General features: G+C 39.1%; 1 protein-coding gene across 1 annotated transcript in view; it reads left to right on the top strand.

Moving 5' to 3' along the window:
- sorcs3 (sortilin related VPS10 domain containing receptor 3) overlaps positions 1 to 15,096 on the top strand; it is a 205,812-nt gene that overhangs the window by 114,701 nt on the left and 76,015 nt on the right. Inside the window, exon 4 of the mRNA XM_017433896.3 lies at positions 4,478 to 4,636. Within this exon, the coding sequence (XP_017289385.1) occupies positions 4,478 to 4,636 (159 nt within the window). The remainder of the gene's footprint in view (positions 1 to 4,477; positions 4,637 to 15,096) is intronic.

Here is a 15,096-nt window from a genome sequence, read left to right as displayed (position 1 = left end):
CTTCTGTAGCCGAGGATCAGACCGCCAAGGTCCCCGCCTTCGGCCACTACCCATCCCATTGGACCAGATAAACTTTATTAATAACTCAATCAATTAAAGGCCTTGAAGGAATGCATACTGCTTCTCACCTTTATAACATGAGTTTTTATTCAAGATGGCCGTCACAGCCACTTCTTGCAAGATGTGTGTGTTGAGGATAACGCTACCACAACACATTTTATCTCATAGTCTGTCATGTTGACTGAGTTAGAGACATGTTTATGTTGGCTAATGTTGATTAGCTGCGGTGGCCATCTTGAATTGGATTAACTAATTAAATTTAATTTAATGTGGGAGACAATCTGCTGGCTTCCTTAGATAATTAGCTTTTTATAATGTATGGGAATGTTTTTGTCAGACCTGAGATGACTTTTGTTGTGATTTGGTGAAATCTAAATAAACTGAATTAAATTTTGGTCTTTACTGTAACTGTAATCTGACAGATTTTTGTATTCCTTCTCTTACTTGAATGCAGCCATCAAGGCTTAAACTTTGGGTTAAAAGCTTAAAATGTGCGATTTTATCAATTCCTGGACATTTTTTAACATCTACATTTATTATTTAGCAACGCAGAAGTGTGAAAACATTGTTTCCCGGAGCTGTGAAAACTTGTGTCATCTCTGAGATTAGAAACCATTTTAAAGATGATATAATAGTAGGAGCCAAGTTCTCTCCAACATGACTAAATGATTTATTTTATGTTTTTAATTTATCTATTTTGAAAATCACAGAGACCAAAGTCTGATTAGGATTTCCCTCACAACCCCGGCTCAGCTTTAGCGAGGAAGCAGGCGAGTGACGAGGGTAACAATAGAGGATCGATAAAGGTTGGAGGAATAACCTTTGTGTTTTATCAGCCTGATGTCGAGCCATGCCTAAGCTGCAGCACGGAGATAGAAGTGGGTAGTTGTCAGATCGTGAGTTAAGTGGAGGTATAGATCAGTAACGGAGGGAAAGAGACACCCTGCGGCAAATGAATCATGCCGGATCAATGGAGCTTAGACTGGTTTTAAAAACAGAGTTGTCGCCGCAGTGTGCTCATTAAGCATGGATCAGGCCTTAATCACCCAACATTTAGCCATCATGTTTCCGCAGTCGCTCTCCGTCTACGGTATCTTAACTGTGCATGTCTTTAATTTCCAAATCAACCCAGTTTCACCCTCGTTCAGTCAAAGACTGAAAAATACATCAAAATATAACTGAAAGTGTTATTCTCTGAGGCCTTTTCCCAAAATGTCATTACTGTCCTCCAGATCTGTAACATGTTGTGAAAGGTCACAGTTTCAGCTTATGGTTCGAGATACAAAAAAGGCAGAGCATTTCTTGAAGGAATGCATATCACCCACTACCTTTCATGTCAGAGATTTAGACTAAAACCCTCTTATGTTGAGAAGAAACAAAGTTGTAGCCATTTTGGTTAAACCTTTTGCACAGTTTCATGTGATAATCGTGTCAGACTGTGTGATGAGGGCGACTCTCAGCTGTTGTTGTTCTTTCGGCTGCTCCCTTCTTCAGGGGTTGCCACAGAGAGAAACCTTGCACGAACGATTTGCCAATTGTTTTACGCTGGACGCTCTTCCTGCTGCAAACTGGGCTTAAACTTGCAGCCTCAGAATTACAAGACAGACTGACCACCAAGCTACAGCAGCCCCAATGACTCTCAGCCTCTTACCACAGCAAATCTTACCTCATTATCTATAAAACTCACTGAGTTATAACAATTTTTGTTTTTTTTATTGTCAGTTGTCTGTGGCGGCCATCCTGAATTGATTTCAAAAGTTTATCATTTGCATATGCACATCCAAGGAATATTTCCTGAAAGTTTCGTTGAAATTCATCCAATGATTTATGAAATATTTAGTTAACGGTACAGACAAACAAACACAAAAACAATGCTCCACCTTCACCTTTGGGCATGAAATATATAAAAATGTTTGAATCATGTTCATATAGTTATTTTATTTACCATAACATCATGACAGTTGACTGTCTTAGAGCTGCATCATGGATTGTGATTACTGCATAAAAGCTGGAAGTGAAATCTGACGAACCTTGGAGACTATCGGGGGCTTTGGTGCTCCACGGTGGCAGGTAATGAATGGAAAGATGGGCGAGCCCACGCCAACATTGAGAAAGTGCTGCCTGTTTATTGGTGCTTAATGAAAAACAATTTATCTAAATCACCACCAGGGAGAGTTCCTAGTTAAAGCTCAGGGAGGTGGGCTGCTGTTTCTGTCAGTGACAAATCTGCTGCTGTTCTTCCAATTCAAATGGAACTGATGAAGGAAAAAATCAAACCCTGATCCACCATTCCACCACATGGTCATAAAGAGGCTGTTAGGACCATGTGAAAAACCTGCAGGGCAGACATTTGCTGTTGTCATGAATGAAAAACAACATGATAACATGTTGTCATGTTGTCAGGAACCATGTGAAAGGAACATTACCTGCCTCTTCAGTTTGGTTTTCTTGCCCACATGTTTTCAGTCCCTACCATCTATTATAACAAGAAACAGGACTGGAAGCTGAAGCCACAAAGGATGAGTGCCCCCTAGTGGCTGGCATCAGTAAAAAAATAAAAATAAGCCTCACCCTCCAATGGAAGAAATAACATTTTTTTTGTCTAAAAAATAAAATACTCACCAGATAATTTGGTCAAGGTGTGGATCACTCTGAGAGATCTGGAAGTCTTAGATGTGATCTTTTATTCATTTTAGATCCTTATTTATTATTTAGAGTCACTGGGTTTTAGAATTCACCTGAGTTTTAACTGATTTTATGACTTTTACAATATTTTACTGCCGCAGAAGTTTTATTGTTATGATGGTTACTGACCTTATGTCATGAATCGAGTGTTTGATTGATACCATTTTTCATGTAATTTCACTGCACTGCTGGTGTAATGACAGTAAAGATATGATTCATTCATTCATTCAATTAGTTTTTGTACTGTTTGTTTAAATATGCATGTTTGTTTTTTTACATGTTTAGTTTTAATTAGTTATTTGAGGCCTAAAGAACAGTGTCATTTTACACTGATTGGCAGTCTGTTAATGAGGTGAGGAGGCGGGACTTTTGAATTGATGGTACAGCATCACCGCAGACTCTGGCTCAAAAAAATACAACATGTCAGCCCCCCGCCAAAAAAGACATTTTGCCTTTAATTTTGAAAAATCGGATATAATTTTGTCAATCGTAATTAAGGTTGATGATGCAACAGTTTGCAGTCACCAGTAATCACAAAAGCACACAAAAAAATAACAACTTTTGGACAAAAAGACAGATGTTGGATCTTGTGTCCAGTGCAGTATCACTTCAGAACATGTCAAACTGCATGATGCTACATAATAAAGGTTTATAAAATGCACTGCATCGCATGCAGCCACCTTTTATACCAAACAAAGATTTTAAACAAATATTTTGCTCAATCTGTTAGCCCTCAGAGTACGTGTTTGGGACGACTCTCAGCTTCTACCACACTAAAGTTTAGCTCAGTATCTCTAAAAACTGACTGTGTTATAATCATTTCTTTGTTTCCAGTGTTTAATAAGCTTGACTCCAAAAGTTAATCAGTTGTAGATGTTCATCCTATGATTACTTTCTGAGAGTCTAATTAAAATCTATCCAGGGATTATGAGATATTTTGCTAACTGATGAATGAACACATGAATACTTACACACAGGCAATGGATCAAAGTGTTTCAGAAGATATACATTTAGCCTTTTTTATATAAAATAATGCAGTTTTGTATTTTTAGCTGACTACACAGCCAACTAATATGCACAAAAAATGAATTTTAGAGGAGTCAATAGCACAGACTTTTAAAGAGAAGAATTTCCTAAAAATAAATCACTTCTACTTTGAGCAGCTTTTCTTTATTAAAGGCAAAATTACTGTGACCATTTTATCTGCTTCCACAAAGACTCTAAATGTCATTAACTGAAAAATATCTGCACTGAAAATTCCTGTTCGGTTTTGAGTTCACCAGCTTTGGCGGAAACAGTCAAGCATGAAATTACAGCTTCGAACCCTACAGAGCTGCGAAATTTGAGATTGGAATTTGCATTGAAACGGGAAATGCTAACAAATAACTTGACACAGTGCAAACTGATAAAAATTAAAATACATTGTGTCTTTAGATTTATTTCCAGCTCAATCCCTCATTTATACAACTTAATTTAACTAGCTGGTTAAATTAATCAGATTTTTTATATTTCAGAGTTACTCTCTCTCTTTGTATGAATCTGAATTTGGACAGAAATGGTGAGTTTTCACCTCAGAGGGCAGAGAAGTGTCCACAGAGCTTCAGCTTCAGCTGTTTGCCAAATGTGAACCTTATTTGTGCCAAAGTGCTGAGCTGTTTTGGTGCCAACATGGCTCCTAACTCTAACATCTTATTTCTGTCTCCTCTCTTCTCCTCGTCCTCCTCCCTCTCAGATCATGGTGCTGACAGATCCGGAGTTTGAGAGCAGCGTGCTCATCAGCACAGATGAGGGAGCCAGTTACCAAAAGTACCGCCTGTCTTTCTTCGTCCTGAGCCTGTTGTTCCACCCCACCGAGGAGGACTGGGCCCTGGCGTACAGTCACGACCAGAAGGTGAGACAGGCTTCATATCTGGTCCTTCTTTTTAGGTCACTTCACTTTGGTTTCTTTATGCAGCACAAATTTATAACAAAAGCTTTGTCAGGACTCTTCACAGTGAAAAATAAAGGCGTGCACGATGCCTGGAGCCTTTCATGCCAGAGTTTAAGACTTAGATGTTTAGAAATGACAGAGTTGTAGTTGTTCTGATCCAACCATAAAAATTTGAAACGCTCCACTATGGAAAGTGTTTTAAAAAATGTTTTTTTTCATCAGAAACACTCAGAGTGTGAATGTTTGTGGATAATTAAACAGTTAATTATTATTTTCATGGTCTCTTAATATTGATCTTCTTCTTTAGTACCACTGTCTTCATAGAGAAGCATGTTGTTTTATTGATATAAAGGCCTAAAAACAGAAAGTTGGAGGAAATGTTCGTGTTGTAATAATGGAAATAAGCTGCTAGGCAACAGTAAAATAAAGGAAAACTGAAGACCATACTAAGAATATGTATTCTTGGACTAAAGTTCGTAGATGAGAACTGATATAGTAGCTAAAGTGTGTCTCAGTCTCTTATTCCCACGCCAGTCATCATCATGGTGTCACCTTCACTGGTCTTTGTCACACAGTGTGAATCTCTGCACATCGTTTTCACGCAGAGATCTGAGATTGGGCCTTCAAATGTCTGCCATTAAGGTCAGTGACACTAATCTGAGAGCCAAAGTGGCTGCTCTGCAGGGGGGGTGGTCCTGGTGCAGGAGGGTGATGATTGGTGAACAGTGCTGGACGTATCAATCCTCTGCAGCTTAGCTTTGAAAACTGTGAAACTGACTCTGCAGGAGTCAGAGTCACATGTTTTCTTACTGAAACGGAGGCACAATAACAGTTTAGTCCATTGTTAGGCATACTTGTTCTTCTCGCTGTCTAAATGCACTTGTGTTTTACAAACATGTGGGCAGATGTTCAAAATTAAATGTTGAGTAGCAACAAAATCAAAATCTTTAGAACAATAAGACATCTTTTTATTGAAAATTTAAACATACAAGATTACACTGATAGTCATAAACAGTGCAGGTATTCAGCTCATCCATGTCAAACATGCTGGGACCTTCAGGAATCTGAATTTATTTCTAAAACTGCACTGGTACACAGCTGCTCTGCTGACGCATTGTGCACGTTTTACATTACTAGTTTAAACTTTAAATGATGTTTCTACTGTGAAGTCTGTCTGAGTTATAGAGCTCCAAAGAATGCTGAGTTTTATCACTTGTTTCACCAAACTCCCATTGCTGTGTGTAGAGAATATTTTTTTTTTTTGCCTTTTTATATTTTTACCCACACTATTACCAATCAAGCAGGATTATTTGATGCATTTCTGTATGGATTATGATATAATTTTTTGTACATTCATTTGTATTTTTGAAGCTGTGGAAGGAGTAGTTTAACAAAAATTGTGACTTCATAACAAAAATGCAAGCTAATGCACGGAAGCGCCCTAAATAATCAATTTTTGCATCAGAAATCTGCAAGCATTTCATACTGAGAGAATAAATATTAAGATGAACGAGCTAGCCAGGTTTCAGGGAATTAAATTCCTTGTGAAGTAAAGTATGAGGTGAAGTTAAAAGAGAAGAGCCTTCTGCCTTCAGCCAACGTTCTGGGCAAAACATAAAATCATTCTGATGAATTGCACATAGTGAAAACGTCCTCACCGGTTGCCACTGTTGCATAATTCCAAAACAGCCTGTTCTAATGTTAATTAAAATCAGCCCATAGCCGGTTACATTATGTATAAGAATTACAGCACAGAGGAAATATGAGGCGCTCTCGAGTCGCCCATGAAATAGACTCACAAGATCAATGATGGTAACAGCTATTGATCTCAGTGATTAAATACATGGCAGTCGAGGAGGAGAGAAATGCATCAAGAAGCCAAGGAGGAAGTTCAAGAAGGCTGGGCCAACCCAAACTTGGGCAGCTCAACCTTAATGAGGTGGATGGCGATAACAGGTATCATGAGGCTAATGGTTTCTGTGGCTTTAATTTGCATCTTCAACTCTGCGCCCGAAACACGAGGCGCCGGCGTGATTATCACCTCTGTTGGACCGATTTTCACTCCCCTCCGGATTTTGTCATCCACACGCTGCAGACACCCCCTCAGGGCCGTTATTGTAAATATGTTACTCATCTAGTTAGTTACACAGATATTATTGGTGTTTTGATTCACCCTGGTTCCCCTGTAGCCCGGACACATCATCATGGCTTCTGAGATTTAATCACGCTCTAACTGGCTGACCGTTTTCAGAGTTGGTCTCTGGGAATCTGGTGCTTAGATTCAGAACAGCCTTCAGGACCAAACTTTGTGTCAAACTCTTCAGAGACACATCACAGTCCATGTCAAGTCAGAAGTACTTGTTGTCATTCTTGATTGTTTTTTAAAGACTTTTCTTTTTAAATTACTATTTGGGTCAGAGTAAATAGGGCTATTTATAGATTTAAAGACTCAGTGACCTTTGGAAGCTCTTATATCTCGACGGTGAGCGGTTTGTGGAGACGATTACTCACTGATGATGTCCCAAGTTGGCTTCTGAGAATAAAACCAGGGTTGTTGCTGCCAGCTGAGTGAGTTATGTAAACAGCCCGACACAGAGGAACAATAGAGAGATAAAGCTCCGCACACTAAAATCAATTGTTTTATTTCTTTCCATCTGAAAACGAGCCCAGATTTGTTTCCTCTGGTTTTCTCAGTTATTTATGAGACCTTTGTGGCCTTTTAGTGATGTATTTTTTTTCAAGGAAGTTTAGCAGCGGTATTCAAAAGACATTTCTGTTTGTTATTTGTATAGCTCTACATTTGCCTCAACCAATAGGAAAGGCAAGCCCCGTCTCTCTAATGGACTGTGATGTGATTAACTCATCCAATAATTACATCCTACAAAAGTGCCATGCTGTACACTGCAATCAAATGTTGCCTGCAATCAGCTTTTATTTCCTGATGAAATGTGCATTTCTCACCTTTGACATGCAGGAATCTTTCCCTAACTGCTCTTTGTCTTTGATAATGATTGTCTTTAATGGGTTTTGTGGCTCTCTTTCTGTTATTAGGGTTTGGGTGGATAGATAAGACACTGAAGCGTTGCATCTCCATGAAGTAAAAAAGACTGTAGCTCTTACAATGTTCAATTTATTAATTTTGTTCTGTCCTTGTAAACACAACCTAAATAAAACCCTGCAGAAACATTAAGCACATAACTTTCTGGCTGCTGCTTGTAGAGCAGATTGCATCTCTGTCAGCTACACCTGCAGCACACCTGTAGGCTGTTTAAGTGGCAGGCAAACAAGACGGGAAGCTTTTTTATATGTTTGTTAGTCGGTATGCATCAAAGCCTCCAGTCTCTGAAAGAGTTTGTAAATTATGGTTCACATCCACAGACTACACCTTCTGTAGGACTGTCAATCTCTGGTTGAGGAGGAGTTGTGGCCCACTCTTCTTTCCAGCATTGCTTCAGCTCAGCTCTCTGAGGTTCTGGTTCTGGTTCTGGACCGTTCTGTTGTAGATTAGCTGCTGTGTTTGGGATCATTCAGCTGTCGGACAGATGGCTTCAGATCTGACCCCAGAATCAGCCCACACCATCAGCCCTCCACCGCCGTGCTGACAGCTGGTATTCGGTGTTTGTGCTAATTTGCTGTGTTTGGTTTTCACAAATCATGCTGCTGTGCATTATGGGTAAACTTTTCCACTTTGCTCACATCTGTCCTAAGAACATTGCTATAGAAGTCTTAATTGGAAATGACCTTTGACCCTTCCCAGATCGATGCGCAGGAGTTGGTCCTCTGAGATCATCGTTAATGTCATTCCACCTTGGAGTTGTGCTAACACACACCTGTGTCCTTCAGAGCAGCAGGATTTGCTGCTTTTCAAGAGGTGGTCCAGCTGATGCTGATCAGTTAATCAATCCATCTGATCAGCAGCTCCTGGTTGTTCCTGAGGAAGGAGTGAGGCTGGAACAAGTTGTTTTAGCTTGTTTTTATATTTTCTTTTAGAGATTTTTTTATTGATGGTTTTTTTTCTTTATTTTTTTATTAACTTGGAAAGCACTTTGGTGAACCTTGTTGTTTTTGAATGTTCTATAGGAATACAATTTACATTGATGTTTTTATTCCATTTTGATATGTAAAAGCCTAGAATTGAAGGAAAGTAGACTTTCTTTTCCCCACGACTGTAATCAGATCACATTTTGTGGAGAATCACAGTTTTGTACATAAACCACAATCAAATCTATGCAAAGATTTTTACAACTGTAGCTTTGTAGATCTCTGTTATTTAGGGTCTCAAATATAACATTTAAAATAAAGTCTCAGTTTATGTGTAGCAGACCATCTTTAGGCTGCAAAAACAACAAATCCATCACAGAGACAGCTGGAGTTTTTTAATGGGCTGGATCAACCGTTTGGTTAATTCTGGAAAAAGCAAACATGCTCAGCAACATAAACTGTTTCTGTCTCTGCAGCGGTGCAAACCTACCTGTCACGCTCTGCTCTTACACCTGGTGAAGCCACGTTCACCGATTTTCTCTCTGAACTGTCAGCATACATTACATGTGAAATACAGTGAGGAGATATGAGAGTAGCATCATGATGATGTGTGCTAAATGCTAATGTCAGCATGCTCACATGCTAATCTGCTAGACTGTTTTCAGTGTTCACTAAAAAAGATACTCAGCTTCATTCATTTGTCATCCTGAGACTTTCTGACGCATTCTCTGAGAAGAACATGTTAAAACACATGATATCAATGAGAGCACACCAGGTTATTATGTAAATGTTATTAAAAAAAAGTTGATGACATGTACACTCAACTGTTTTAACAAAGAGACACAGAGACCTTTCAGAGGAAATACAAAACAAAAAAAATCTGAAAAGGCCAGTCTTATGAAATGACTGAAAGTTTCAAATCTAATCACTAAATGTGACTCCAGAGCAGATATGTGGCGCAGTCTTATACTGTAACAATGCTTTTAACAAAGACAGTTGTTTACTGTATTTGGATGTGCAAAACGCTTATAAAAAGGTAACCTGGCTTCAAGCCCTGTGGCTGTATGTTTTATTTTTTAAAACATACAATAACATAAACCACAAAGGAATATTTGAACTTTGGGTTGTGACTGAAAGAAAGAGATCCCAGATACAGGCGGTCAAAATGAGTTCTCTCAGCAGGGTCTCCCTATCTTTCCCTTAGAGAGAGGGTGAGAAGTTTGGTTATTCAGGAAGAACTCTGAGTAAAGCTGCTGCTCCTCCCCATCGAGAGGAGACAGTTGAGGTTTGGGCATCTGGTAAGACTGTCCCCTGGATGCCTCCTTAGGGAGGTTTTAAGGGCATGTCCAACTATGAGGAGACCCCAGAGAAGATCCAGGACACGCTGGAGAGACTATGTCTCCCAGCTGGCCTGGGAACGCCTTGGAATCCTCCTGGAAGAGTTGAAAAAGGTGGCTGTGGAAAGAGATGTCTGAACTTCCCTGTTCAAGCTGTTGTCCTGGCAACCCGACTCCAGATGGATGGATGGACAAAAGAAAATATTCTCTTCAACAGATTACAGCTCTCAGAGCTAATTTCCATCTCCTGTCCCTGAAAAACATGAATTAACATCAGATAAAACATAATAATATGTACAATACAAAGCATATATACAAGTACAATAATAAAACTCATATTCATATAAAGGAGTCAAATTTATAATAAATATAATAGCATTTCCCCCTTGCTTATCCCATCACCATCAGAACATGTATTCATTATCCCAAATGTGACATTTTGTGACAAGTTTGCATATTTTCTCTCTAGAAAGCTTAGACCTAAAGGTCAGAGGTTACAGGGTGTCTCACAAAATTTGTCCAATTTATTTATCCAGTCTCACCCTAGTTTATCCACATTCAGTAGTTCCATTCATGTTCTTCTTGCATAATGTGGGTCTTCAGGTACTCTGGTTTCCTCCAGTCCAAAAACATGCATACTCAGTCAAGTAGCAACTCTGACCCATTTCTAGGTTTGAGCGTGAGCATGATTGTCTTTGTGTGTATTGAACCGCTGACCTGTTCAGGCTGGACTTCTCCTTTTGTCCACTGGAGATTAGTACCATCTCCCTGAGACCTTCAGAATCAAGTGGGTGTTAAAAATAGGTCATTGGATGAGTTTTTCTTTCCATTTTTTTTGTTTACAGTTTTATTCTGTTTTAACTCTTCCAGCACAATAACTCAAGGAGTCAGTGGTGAAACTGGTTGGTTTCATCCTCCGAGGATCATCAGTATCAATAAATCTTTGTAGAAATCCACTCTGTTGCTGGAACATTTCCAGTTTGAATTAAAATATTTAAGTGAAAGAGCCAAAGATCCCCCTGATGTCCTTATTCTGCTCTGTTCCCAGGCTGAGTAACACCAGCTGTAGCGGTGTGACTGATGTAAAATATATTACCTGAATGTGGCCTTAAAAGCTTGTCGAGAACGCACCACAGCTGTGGTTCCTTCATAGCATTTTTATTGATTTGGTCTCGACAAACAAATCATGACTGATGTATTTTTGTTTTTGCTCTTATATTCTAAAAATGTCCCTGTCAGATGCCTGTTGTGACTTGTCAGCACACCTCTGAACAGCGGTCTGCTGCCTGCAGACCTGCAGACGATAGATTGCCTGCTGATCTGACCAGCATGGAGAAATGTCGACCGGGTGCTGACAAATTGAAATTCCTCTTCTTATTTCCTTGGAAAGCCCGGCAGCAACAAAACAGAGTTGTATTTTAGAGGAACAAAGGAATCTGGTGGTGTAACATGACGAGGAGGACTTTCAACCTCCTAGAGATATGCTGGTGTAGATTCTCAGTCATCCAGGCCATGGTAAATTCAAAAAAGTTAAAAAGCAAAAACAACTGGACTTCTGTTCTGTAGTTGAAGATGTTTCGCTTCTCATCCGAGGAGCTTTCTCCTAGAGGGTTATCCGGATGGAAATCTGCTGTGCATTCAAACACATTGTGATTTTATAACTGTAAGAGGGTGCACGTCACAGTCCAGGTCCAAGTAAACATTTAATTTGTGTGTTTGTGTTCCACTGGAGCTGTGGCAATCCATTTATTCTGGAGTATCTGTGGCAGGAAGCTTGTGTCTCAGAGGCAGCAGCAGCTTTATTACGGACTCTGACCTGGAACACATGTGGGACTGAACCAAAGCTCTCAATGGCACCGTGCTGGCAGCCTCTGCAGATGGAAGGATTAATGCTATTAGGCAGGTGATGGATGGCTCCATGTGAAGCAGTAATAACACAATAGATCATGACTAAATGATCATAGACCAAGCTGTCCTCAGAAGGTTAATTCAGACAGCAGAGAAAAAGAAGAAAAAGCAAGAACCGATTCATAAAAATGCAGGTTCACCATAAAATACAAAGGAAACAAAAAGATCATAAAAGCACAAAACAGAGGTACTAACTGTGTAGGAGGGATTTCTGTTCAACTGAGTGGGCTATGTGGAAAAAATACAAAATCCACAGATCAAGAATGGCTGTGATACAAGAGGAAATATTTTATTACATTTTCCTCTTTCTGTCTGAAATGATGAAATGAAGAAAGGAGCTCTGAAATCAAAGGAAAATTATGAATACAGTGAAGCAGAGCTCCATGGTGAGGAGAGGCAGAACAGATGGAGTAACCACAACGATGGAACGGCAGATATGTACCGTCACTCCGTTGTCAAAACAGCAGATGGAGGCGCGCTGCCAAGCCAATGTGAAGAGAGTCAACAGTAAGAAGCAAAAAAGAAACTTCTCCTGCTGCTTGTTGAACTGTGCAACAGATAATGGCTGACTTTCAATAAACGCATCATTCTCATGTGAACAACGTCTGAAAGAGACAATTCTCTATGGGTTGGTATTCTTTCTGCAGGACAAATTCAAAGATGTGTGATTTAAAATTACACAACAAATTTTTAACAGTTCTCTTTAGCTTCTTAATGTTTCAGAATTGAAAATAGCTTTCATTTTTAAGTTTACTGTCCTAACAAAGGGCAGATGTTCTGCTCAGATCTACATGACGGAACAACGTACGCCCACCTCCAACATACGGCTGACACAAACTAACAGTAGTTGGTTCAACATGAACATCAAAAGCTTTTCTTCTTTTATGAAATAAAGTGAATTTGCTGATTATGATGAATTTCAGGCTATGCACTAAACAGGAGAAAGATTATAGTTTTTTTTTATTTCTCCTTTCTTAAGTATGATGTCAACTGGTAAGGACAAAATGAATTTAGACCCTGACAGATCGTTCCTCCTTCTAATAATAAACATTTTCCCTCTATTTAAACTCCTGCCTCGCCGTGTCGAGCTTTATGTGACTGTCATTAATTTTGGCTGTCATTAAATTAGTTTAATTTAGTTTTTTTTAATGTAAAAGGGGAACAATGCACATTAATCAATCATGAGGACAGTATAGTCACATAATGTAAATGTGCTAGATTGAGCCATACAGGCTAATTTTCTTCTGGCAGGTTGATGGAGCAAGGTGAAAAGAATGAATTACAACCGATAAACAAATAAACACATAATTAATGATTAGAATGAGAGAGCTGCATTGTTTGAACTTTTGTATTGTTAGTGGAATATCTTGTACAACGATTGTTTTCTCTTATCAAATGAACGCTCTTGTGCTGGTCCCTGGTAATACAAAATACACAAAGTTTAATACCTTATGTGCTGCTTTATACAGTGAACATTAGACAATGAAAGTATGGTGGACCTGGGATAATAAAATATACAACTATCTGAAAATTATCTATTTAATTGGGAAACCTTCAGTACTAACAGTTGTAGATTGGTTTTAGCTTGATTTCTCCATAACGCTGATCAATAAGGAGAAAAGTTAACCTTTTTGTTTTTGATAATTTCACTAAAATCCCTGAAGATGTTTGGTATTCCCTCACAAAAGGAGTAGGTAATGTAGATGACCTCTGTATCTGGTACGTTCGCTCTGGGATTGTTAAAGCCTGTCAGTCCACGTCAACACGTCAGTCCATTCACCTGTGAGAAGTAACAAAGCTGGAGGTTTTGTCTAATGGAAAATTACATTACATTCAATGAGATGTTTGACTAAATAGATTTAGGTTTGCTCCTTATTGAGCTTAGGTCAACTCATTGGGAACTAGAAACCACCTTTGAACTCTCTGAACAGGTGAAATACAAAGTTGTGGAGAAGTACAGATCAGATCATGAAGTGTATTATTAGATGATGCCACTACAGAAAACCTGCCTCCAAAACTCATGGAGCAGACCAAAGATAACCCTGATGGAGGTGGGCAGCTCTTCTGCAGAGATGGCAGAATCCATCCATAAACCCACTCAAAGCTGCACAAATCAGGTCTTCATGGAAGAGTGGAAGAACAAAAGACTTTGCTTCAAGAAATAAAATAAGATGGATCATTTGTGGAAGAAGGTGCTGTGGTCAGATGAGACTAAATTAAACCTATTGGCCATCAAGGATAAGCCTATGTCTGGTGCAAACCTGAAACCTCTCATCAAGCTGAGATCATCTGTACGGTGAAGCATGATGGTGGCAGCATCATGCTGTGGGGATGATTTCCAATGGCTGGGACGGAGAAATTTGTCAGAGCTGAAAGAAACAAAGCAAAATATAGTCTTTGAGTGATCTGAGACTGGAGTGGAGGTCCACCTTTCAGCAGGACAATCACTCTTCACACACCGCTCAGGTGGTTTCATGTCTGATTCTTTTCTAAAGAATAAACAAAAAAAAACAGTTGTTTGATATAATAAACCTTCTTTTGGCACCCATGAATAAATTCTCATTTAACAGCTTGTTTGTCAGTTTTCAGAATGTTTCCTTTCATTGTTGACACTGATGATGCAGTTTAAAGCAATGCCTGATATGAAATTCTTGGTTAAAAATCACATTTTTGGGATCGATTCCATTTTCTTTTATTTCACTGAGAGAGATAAGTGAAAACACTTTGCATATTTCTCTTCTGCAGTGGCTGAGGAGACGTTTGTTTCTCTCTGGCTGCCTGCGATGGGATGAACTGAACATTTTCTTTGTTTTCTCACTGCAAGGAGTCAAACATGTTTGTGATTTTGGACAGTTATGGCAATTATAGTATTTACTTCACAGATCAGCATCATGAATGAAGCTGTCACACAATCAAAACAAAAACTCTGCCTACCAAGATTTGACAATTTATTAACTTCTGCTGTGATTAACTTTAATAAACTCAAACAAACAGCTTTTACACTAAATCAGTTCATGTTAAAGGCTGCACTGGAACTTTCTGAGACATCACTGGTTCATCTTTGGTAAGTTTACAGACAGTTTTATGCTTAAAGGTCAGGATTCTACTAAAATTTGGGCCTTGGGCAGAGTCTTTTCTTCCTGCTGTGACCCAGCTCCTGAGGAGAAATTTTTCTTTTGGGTTCTCTACGATTCG

Source organism: Kryptolebias marmoratus, linkage group LG3, assembly GCF_001649575.2.
Source record: "Kryptolebias marmoratus isolate JLee-2015 linkage group LG3, ASM164957v2, whole genome shotgun sequence".
NCBI lineage: Eukaryota > Metazoa > Chordata > Actinopteri > Cyprinodontiformes > Rivulidae > Kryptolebias > Kryptolebias marmoratus.
This window is presented reverse-complemented; position numbering and strand designations above follow the sequence as displayed.